The 9,932-nt window shown below is 62.5% G+C and overlaps 1 protein-coding gene across 1 annotated transcript; it reads left to right on the top strand.

Annotated features, from left to right (window-relative positions):
* Positions 1–467: 467 nt before the first annotated feature.
* LHX5 (LIM homeobox 5) lies at positions 468–9,044 on the top strand. Its single transcript, XM_034639675.1, has 5 exons — positions 468–939; positions 2,979–3,202; positions 3,897–4,174; positions 4,868–5,033; positions 8,671–9,044. Exons 1-5 carry the CDS (start codon positions 767–769, stop codon positions 9,036–9,038), a joined length of 1,209 nt encoding a protein of 402 aa, XP_034495566.1. The 5' UTR covers positions 468–766; the 3' UTR covers positions 9,039–9,044.
* Positions 9,045–9,932: the final 888 nt, after the last annotated feature.

The following is a 9,932-nucleotide window of genomic DNA, read 5'->3' as shown; positions in this document are numbered from 1 at the left end:
TGTAGAGCGCGCTCCCGGCCTCGGGCAACTTCTGCAAGTTCCGGGGATGGCGAACGGGGCAGGGGTCCTCTCCCACTAGGCCCTGGAATCCTGGCCCCCAGATATTGGTGAGAAGAGAGAGGAAGGGAGATGCAGTTTTCAGATCGCGCGGCCCCCCGCCCCTAGCCCCAAACTGGAAGGTAAATACTTACTTAGCCTCCGAACCAGGTACAAGCTAATACTCAACAATACTGATGCCTTGTTTTTTTTGCTCTGTCCGGACCGCAACGCTGTAGCCAATTTAGATATGCTATAAATTTAAGAGGTTGCCATGGCCACCGCGCGCCCATTGGCCGCTGGGCCCCCTACGTGCCGCGCCACGTCACCAAATCTGAATAAGGATGCGCGAATTAGGCGGCGGCCAGACAAAGATGAGGATCGGGACCGCTTGAAAGTGGGGGAAAGTGCCGGCGCCTCCGCCACCGGGGAAAGCCGCTCCGCAGCGCCGAGGCCATTAGCCACCCAAGACACCTGGGGGAGCCCGGAACAAGCACTGGGGCGCGCGGCCCGGGGCATGAGGCTGTGAAAACCACCCCTCCCCACCCCACCCCGGGCAGCCCAGCGCCAGGCCAGCGATCACCCAAGGACTTGACCGGCTGAGTCTTGGTCCGGACCGGACTCGTCCGGCGGCGGCCGAGATAAGAGGCGGAGCGCAGCGGCGGGGCCCGGGGGCCCGAGGGCCGGGGGCCCAAAGGGAGGGCAGAGCGGCCCGAGCCGCCGGGGCGCTATGATGGTGCACTGTGCCGGCTGCGAGCGGCCCATCCTCGACCGCTTTCTGCTGAACGTGCTGGACCGCGCGTGGCACATCAAATGCGTTCAGTGCTGCGAGTGTAAGACCAACCTCTCGGAGAAGTGCTTCTCGCGCGAGGGCAAGCTCTACTGCAAAAATGACTTCTTCAGGTAAGAGGCCGCGCAGCCCTGCCGCCCGCGCGCCAGCCCTGCGCGCGCTCCGTTGGGGAGCCCGGGAAGGGGAGACCGCGAAACCAGCCTCCTGGGCTCACAAGCTTAAATGGGAAGCGGGGCAGCCCGCTGCTCTCGTCCTGTCCTTGGTCCGGGAAAGCGCCCGACTCGGGCCGGGTAAGAAGAACGCTGCTTCGCTGGCTTTAGTTCGCTCTTCCAGGCCGGCTTGGAGCCGCGGTGGGGCAGGGCGAAGAAGCCCTGACAAACTTGCTCCCCGCTCTGTGTCTGCGCCCTTCCCCGCAGCTGCGACCCCAGGGCGGAAGTTCAAGCCTGGTTCTGAGAAAGGAAGAATTTTTGCCCAAGTTAGGGGCTGCTGGAGGCTTCTCTCACCAGAGTGCGGGAGCCCAGGGGCTGACCTCCTGGCAGGCCAGGGCCCCAGAGCCCTCCTGGACAAACAGAAACTTCCCCAACTCCAAGGGGGCTCAGCTGGGAAGATCTCTTCTGATGATGGGGGGAGGGAACCTTCTCCTCCTCGCCCCCCACCCCACCAACTCCTTACACATTTTCTCCCGTCTTGAAATGTACAAACGAAATCGAAGCTGAGAACCAGGACCTCCAGGGTCCAGTCCGCGATGTGTCACCTCCCCTTGCTGCCCATAGGGGCCCTCAGGTGAGCCAGGGCAGAGCACTTTTCTGGGCCTCAGTTTCCCCACCTGGGAAGCGCCAAGGGATAGCCTGGAAGGCTGTGGGTTTTCCAGCAGCTCAGCACTGCCTGCTTCCGCCAGGCGCGGGGAACCGGCTTTGTGCCTGTGAATTCCGGGCACCGAGGGAAGGGGGGTGTGATTAACACCGTGGAAAAAGGCTGCTCACGGGCCCCAGCGGCTCGGCACTAGGGAATTTGAATAGGAGAAAATGTCAGCCACGGCTTTACACGTGTAAACTCCCTGGCTCTGGAGGCCTGAGGCCCCTAATGTGGCTGTGCTTGCAAAGTGCCTAATGATTTTTGATAAGGTGCATATGGCCAATTACGCTGCCGGATAAGGCCAAAAGTGACTTATGGCTTCTAATGCCCTCACTACATCAACGTCACCCAAATTCGCCCTGTTTAGAGACATGGGTATGAGTAGATGTGGGGCCCCAACGTCCTGGGCCCTCACTCTCCCCCTCAACCTGCACCTCACCCCTCCCAGTGCTGGCCTGCACCACCCATTTTGGGGGAGGCTGGCCTTCTCCAAGTGGTCAAGGAAGAAAGAAAGGATTTAGATCAGGAACGTGGGCAAGGGGGGAATTTGAGAGATCCTGTGTACCAGCCTTGCAGGTTTAGGATTGCCTTCTGGTCACATTTTCCCCGTGCCTGCCAGGGCCAAAGATTTTGGGGGGTTGAAGACTCAATCCCTGCTTTCCAGAGTCTACCGTTCCGAGGCCCTGCTGTCTACAGGGCCAACTAGCTCCTGTGAGTCCCAGAGTGGGGACTGGAAGGCCTCCGGTGTTGGTGGCCCTGGGAATCAGCCAAAGGTTCCTTCCTGCCTGCTCAGGTCCAGCTCAGGAGCGGAGCTCCTAACCTCATTGTTAGGACCTGCCAGCCAGGCCAACTGGCCTTACCTGGGCCCCAGCAGATTGGACAGGATCCAGGAGGCAACGCCAAGGAGTGGCCCGAACCTGGCTGCCCTGGCTTAAAATGCTAAATAACTTGGCCGGCCAAGTTTGCCCCAGGCAGCCTAGGCAGATCTGGTAGGGATGTGGGGAGCATCTTGGGGAGCTCTGGGTCTGTGCTTGGCTGAAGGCTGCACCCATTGCTCTAAACCTTGTGGAGGACGAGTAAACCTGAACAGGGCGTGACAGTCCCAACCCCACGAACAGCCCAGGACATTCGTGTCTCATCTCTCTCGCACTAGCCAGGGAGAACAGGACTGGGGTCTCATTGGCCAGATGTGGAGACGGGGGCCTCCCAGAGGCTAGGCTGGGTGGGAAGGGTCAGGGGCTCAAGAGCACGGGACCCGGGCTGCTGCAAGGTGACAGGCTGTGTTGTGTGTGTGCAGGCGCTTCGGCACGAAGTGTGCGGGCTGCGCACAAGGCATCTCGCCCAGCGACCTGGTGCGCAAGGCCCGCAGTAAAGTCTTCCACCTCAACTGTTTCACCTGCATGGTGTGCAACAAGCAGCTGTCCACGGGCGAGGAGCTCTACGTCATCGACGAGAACAAGTTCGTGTGCAAGGACGACTACCTGAGCTCCTCCAGCCTCAAGGAGGGCAGCCTCAACTCAGGTAGGCGGCCTTCTCCCCTCCCCGGCCTCAGGCCCTAAGACCATGCAGCCACAGCCCACCTGGCACTCTCTACTCGGACCCTTGGGCGCGTTCTGCGCCTGGCTCAGGGCTCTCCACTCCCATCGCGCATTTCGAGGGCAAATGGAAGGGTGGGAAGCGAGAGGCTTGGAGGGCTGGGGAAGGGGGATAGCATTTGGAGTCCGTCCTACAGGATACGACTACTAGCGGTTCTCCCCCCTCCTCCTTCCATTGAGGGGCCTTTTCCAAGTTGCTGGGGGCCTTTTTCTCCTCTCCCAATTTGGAGCCCCACAATCCCCCCCCTTCCGAGTCTTTTCAGCTCCTGGTAATTTCAGGCTGCACTCGGAGGAAGGTAATTGGGGTCTGGAGGAAGGAGAGATGGGGGAGGAAGATCCGAGGCCCAAGGAGCCGGGCTCCCCCAGAGGGCGTGCCTCCCCCTTTCCCAAGCGGTAGGCGAAAAGTGCCGCGAGGGCTAGGGAAGGGTCCCTCGGAAGGCCCTGCCCCGCCTGGAGAGAGTGGGCGGGCGCCGGGCCGCTGGGGGAGGGGCTGTCGCTAGGCTCGGAAGGGAACCCGGCGCGGATGGCGGGGGCCTGGGTCGGCGGGAAGGCTACCCGATTGGAGAGACCTTGGGCCGCCGCTGACGCCGCTGTCCTCTTTCCGTTCCGTCCGCCCGCAGTGTCGTCCTGTACGGACCGCAGTTTGTCCCCAGACCTCCAGGACCCGCTCCAGGACGACCCCAAAGAGACGGACAACTCGACGTCGTCGGACAAGGAGACAGCCAACAACGAGAACGAGGAGCAGAACTCCGGCACGAAGCGGCGCGGCCCGCGCACCACCATCAAAGCCAAGCAGCTGGAGACGCTCAAGGCCGCCTTTGCCGCCACGCCCAAGCCCACGCGCCACATCCGCGAACAGCTGGCGCAGGAGACCGGCCTCAACATGCGCGTTATCCAGGTGCGGCCGGGCCCGGGTCACCCTTCCCCAGCCGCCTGAGCCCTGAGCCCGGGAGCCGGGAAGCTCAGAAGAGCCTCCCACGCAGCTGCCGAGTGCGGGGCAGCCGGAGGGCAGACTGTGTGCCCGACGTCAGGGCCCGCTGGTCCAACTTCTAACCAAAAGATTCCGCATAGTCCTGCTGTCCTCCTAAGGGTGCGATCTTGGGCGGGTCACTCGCCCCTCGGAATCCCGCCCCCTCCGCGTTCGAGGAGAGTTTTAAGCCTCGCTGGGGTACCCCTCCTTTCCTCCCATCTTTCGGAGCAGAGAAAGAAGCAAGGCTCTTCACGTGCCCCCCTCCCCGGGCGGGTGCACGGACAGACAGACAAACCGCGAGAACCCGGCTGGGGAGGCTGGGGAGCCGAGGGGCCGGGACCAGAGCCCTGCCGGGCGGGAGGCCTTTATAAAGCCGTCAGGCAGAGGGCGGGCCGAGGACCAGGAAGCCCAAGTCTTTATGAGTCGCCCCACGGGTCCGCAAAATCCTTCACCCTTGGCTGGTTCTCCGAAGCCCCTCTCCACCTCTCCCGGCCTAATCCGCCCGGCCCCCGCCTCTGGGCAGTCTTGGTGCGGAGAAGGCTATAGGACCCAGAAGGGGCGGCCTGGGCAGGGAGGGGAGGGCACCCCGGACCGGAGCTCACAATTCCCGCCCTGTCTCAGGTGTGGTTCCAGAACCGAAGGTCCAAAGAACGCAGGATGAAACAGCTGAGCGCACTCGGAGCCCGGAGACACGCCTTCTTCCGGAGTCCGCGGCGCATGCGTCCGCTGGGCGGCCGCTTGGACGAGTCTGAGATGTTGGGGTCCACTCCGTACACCTACTACGGAGGTAAGGACCCCCCCACCCCCACCCCGGAGCGCGCTGCCCTACACCCAGGCCTGTGCGGTTCTGGGGTCGGAGGACGCAGGGCCGGACGCTGGCACTGGTGGCCGCCAGAGAGCCCTCCCTCCCTTCTAGCACGCGGAACAGACACAATCATGAACACACCTTAACAGACACACAGCCACAGACGGACGCATGCTCACCCATAGACACGTCCTGGACACAATCAGACACAGGGGTTCACTCACCCATACAGTGATACACGCAGATAAACACATGCACCCACAGTTCAGAGACCTCAGGGATACAAATCTAGGCACGTGATCACACACACAACACACACACAGGTGTGCGCCGCTCCCCAGGTTCACTCGCTGACAAACATACCCAAAGAGATTCACAGGCTCACACACTCGCAAGCATCATTCCAAGGAGAGCGCCACAAATGCACACGCCCCGGCCCCAGCCGGACACCCAGCCTTCCTGCTGCCCCTGCCCCGGGCGGCGGGGCGAACTTGGAACCGGCAGGAACACAGGCACTGGAGGGCAGCGCGGCAGAGGGATGGAGGGGTCAGAATCCATCCCGGTCACCTGCTAGCGAGCTTCCAAGTCGCACCTCTTGTTCCGCCTCAGGGACCACGCACTCAGCGACTGGCACTGTTAGCCAGGATTGCGGGCGGTTGCTCTGGGCAGGACTCTTGCCCATTCTCCAGCCCCAAGCCCACCAGGGTTCACTGGGGTTGGAAGTGCAAGAGTTGGGCCCACCCAGTTCCCCACTCTCTGTCTTTAGGCTGCAGGGGCAAGGAGCTGGAGCTGGCAGAGTTTGCATTCTGCGGCTGGTGTTCCAGGGCTCTGGCCTGGGTGAACTCTTCTCGCCGTCACTCCTTTTCTTCCTTCTCTCCTCTTTTCCTCCTCCCTTGTCCCCTCACCCCTGCATTTCCTTCGTACTTGCTTGGCGACCCATTCCAACCCCCCACGACCATCCCAGCTCCCTCGTGCTGGCATTTTGAGACCCCAGGTGCTCTAGGGAATCCACTCACTGTCTTGCACTTCCTCAACCTTTGGGCTGGAGGAAAACACCTCCCACTTGTGTTTCTGAGCCTCTGAATTTGGAGAGCCCGTGGAATGCCTGTGCCTTAGACCGCTCTCTGCTGAGTTGTCCTGTGGTGGGGAGGCTAGCGGCCCAGTTTGGGGAGAGGTGACTTTTCTTACAAACATGGTTTTGGAGGCAATGCCGAGGCCCCAGGTAGCGTAGGCAGCGCGGTGCACCCAGGCCGACCCAGGAAGGAAGGTTTCAGTGCACAGTCCACCTAGGGGGTTAGATCTTCAGGTCTGGCCAGAGTCCCCCGAAATTGTGGGGAATTTGCGCGGCTGATCTTTTGGGGGAGAGACTCTGCGCTGGCATGGCCCGGATTGGGGACTACAGACACGGAAGGCAGCTCGGAGGCTGGACGTGTGGGGCCGTCTTCAGCCACGAACTCTCCCTACCTATCTTTGCCTCGTTCCGCGCACCATCTCCGCCGGGGCGCGGGGAGGTGGTGGGGCGGTGCAGTCCGGAATTTCTCCCCGCCTGGGTAATTAAGCAAGGTTTCCCCGAGGACTGGTGTGCCCCCACCGATCCCGCCGCCTCCTCTGCCCGCGCGTCTGCTGGATGGGGTGGGGGCCTGGACACGCGGGCCCCTCTTTCTCCGGAATGGGGGCCAGGACCCCCCAGCCCCAGGGAGGCAGCCCCGCCTAGTCCGCGCTGGGAGATCCGGGCGGCGGCGGCCGGCAGCGGGCGAGAAAGGGGCTGGGCGGCGGGGCCGGCGGCTCCCCGTGGGAGCGCGGACAAAGCCCCAGCTGCGGCTTTTGTGCCCTTTTCAGACGGCGTTTGTTCCAATTACCTCCGGCCCGGCCGCCATATGGGCGGAGGCGGCGCGCTCCGCGCGGGGGCCGCGGCCCTTGCTGGCTTGCCGGCTCGCTGCGGACTGCGGCCGTCCCCCATCCCCGTCCCTTAGGTGCCCCAAATTCGCTGCGTCTTTCCCTTCACTTTCGGGGAGAATGGAATGAGTGGTTTTTAAAAAGTAATTGGCGACCGTTTTAGCTGTTGCTTAAACCGTCTACAAGGCGCGCCTCCGGGCACCCCCATTGGGACTGATTTCAGGGTTTGGAGAAAGAAGGGCGGCGGGCGGCAGGGGACCTCAAGAATTCGCCCTGGTGACCGAGACCCCAAGACTCAGCGCGGGGTGAGGGTGTTGCCGAGGAAACCTGGCTTGGGGGTGCGCTGGTTTTCCCACCGCACAAAGCGGGTTATTGTCACGAGTGCCGGCGACAAGGTGCTCCTTTCCTGGGGTCCCATACCCCAAACCTTCCCGAGGCCGACCTGGAGGAAGTCCCCAGGGTGGGAGCTCTGGGAGGAGGTCAGAGAGTTGATGCAGAAACACTTTATTGAGAATGGGTGGGCTTGTAACCTGGAGTCCCTGCGCCCCCTGATTTTGCGGGCAAAAATGCAATTTGTGCATTTTTCTGGAGAGAGCCCATAGCTATCACCAGATTCTCAAAAGGACTCAGTGTCACCAAATGTTTCAGAACCTGGGTGTCCTGGCAAACGCACGCTTAAGTGCCCATGATCAGGCAAACGCCCTCCCTCAAGTCAGGCCCAGGGAGGCAGGAGCAAATGGCTGGACCCCCACATTCACCCAGAGGGTCGTAGGGCTGTACTTGAGGGGGTGAAGGGCTGGCCAGGTCCACGGGGTGCCTGCGGCGAAGGAGAGGGCACTCAGCCGCCTTGTGAGCTCCGAGTGCTGTTGCCAGGTCCTCGGCCCAACTCGACAGCCCCTCTCCGCTGCTTGGGCGTGGGGTCTAGGTCTGGCTTCTTCCCTGCCAAGTGGCCACCCCCTCTCAACCGTTTGGTGCTCTGGTCTCTGTCCACCCCAGCATTGCCACCCAGCTCTACTCCAGGCATCTCTGGCGTCTCTGACCCATCTGGCGGGTCTGTGGGAGCCTCTGTCTCTCCTGACCTTTCATCTCGCCTCTGGTCTCTCACCGGTTATTACCAGTGTGGTCTAACCACACGGCTGTTCTCCTCTCTTTCTCTGTGCTTGTCCTAGACAATCGCCCTGGTCTCTGTCTTTGCCTTGAGCTTGGTGCCTCTGGGTCTCTTTTCTGACCTGAGTCTGCCCCCCCCCTAGCTCCCCTGTCACTCAGTTCTCTGGCGATCTCTCACTGACTGTTGGCTGTTTCCATGTCTCAGATTCTCTGTGGATCTCTTCCCAATTCTAAGACACAGTCTAGGGTTCACTGTATGCGTCTCCACTGCCAATGTCTCTCTCCATCTCTGTCTGTCCGGGAACCTCTGACTTTGAAGTCACAACATCTTTCTGTGTTTCTGTCTCTGAGTCCATCCCTCTAGAGGGTCTGTGGGTCTCTCAGCATAGGTGCCTGGGCATCTCTCATGGTCTCTCTCTGGGTCTGCATCCTCCGACACCTCAGCCAGCCGCCCCCTCCCTTGGTCTCTGCCGGGGCTCGCCAACCTGAGTTAGTGTCCCGTGGTCCCCTCTGGGTCTGGGTCTCCATCCGCCCGGGTCCCCTCCCGCGTTCCCGAGTCCCTCCCGGCCTGGTCGCCTCTGACCTCTCCCTGTCTCCTCCTGGTCCCCTCCCACAGACTACCAAGGCGACTACTACGCGCCCGGAGGCAACTATGACTTCTTCGCGCACGGCCCGCCGTCGCAGGCGCAGTCGCCGGCCGACTCGAGCTTCCTGGCCGCGTCGGGGCCCGGCTCGACGCCGCTGGGCGCGCTGGAGCCGCCGCTGGCCGGCCCGCACGCCGCCGACAACCCCAGGTTCACCGACATGATCTCGCACCCGGACACGCCGAGCCCCGAGCCCGGCCTGCCGGGCGCGCTGCACCCCCTGCCCGGCGAGGTGTTCAGCGGCGGGCCCAGCCCGCCCTTCCCCATGAGCGGAGCCAGCGGCTACAGCGGACCCCTGTCGCACCCCAACCCCGAGCTCAACGAGGCCGCCGTGTGGTAAGGCCGCCGGCCGGGCCGCCCCCGGACGCAGCCGCCCGAACCGATACGCCGCCCTCAGGGGTTCCCTCCCGGGTCAGCACGCAGCGGCCGCTGCTCCTCGGCGGGGCGCGGGGGGCGCCCCCGAGTCCACCCCGCGGGCGCCGCGGGCCCCCCCGGCCCGCTGCCAGCGCGGTGCGAGCGGTGCCTGGGACCAAAGTCGATACTGCGGAGGGTCGAGAGATTTTTCAAGCACGCTCTAGACTTCCCCCGACCCCTGCCACCACCTCTTTGGACCAACAGAGGGTTGAGACCAAGGGCGGAGCCGATTTTTCCCCCTCTCTGCAATCCGAGTGGCATTTTGGTAACCTTATTTCTCACTCCGCTTTCCCCGTCTTTAAAACGAGATGATAAGAAAAAGAGAGAGAGTGAAGGGAGAGCGAGGGAAGAGAGCAAAATGAGGAAGAGAGAAGATGGAGAGAGCGCCAGCCGGAGAGAGCGCGAGAAGATGGAGAGAGCGACAGAGGAGCGCGCTCCAGTGGGGGTGTCACCGGGAGGAGGACGGAGCCGCCTGCGCGCGGGCGCCCCCTGGTGACCACACTTGAGGATCAAGGTCAGCTTTCTAGGAAGGGGGCGGTCCGGACCTCGCGGCCCCCTGGCCAGGCACCCCCCCCCAACCGTTCCTTCCTTTGACATTTATTGTGAGCCCGGGGGTCCAGGCCAGACTGGAACACTCGCCCACCCTGTTCTCCCCATGGGCAAGGCGCCAAGATTTCTGGGCTCCGGCCCACAGACCACCCTCCCTGCCCGGGGCCTGGAGGCTGGGTCGTCAGGATGTACAGTATTATACTTTTTTGGAAGTCGAACGCTTCTAGTTTCCTTATTTTGTATAAAGAAGAAACAAATAAAGTATGTTTTT

Source organism: Ailuropoda melanoleuca, chromosome 12, assembly GCF_002007445.2.
Source record: "Ailuropoda melanoleuca isolate Jingjing chromosome 12, ASM200744v2, whole genome shotgun sequence".
In the NCBI taxonomy this organism is placed as follows: Eukaryota; Metazoa; Chordata; class Mammalia; order Carnivora; family Ursidae; genus Ailuropoda; species Ailuropoda melanoleuca.
The sequence above is the reverse complement of the archived record's forward strand: the minus strand, read 5'-3'. Positions and strand labels throughout refer to the sequence as shown.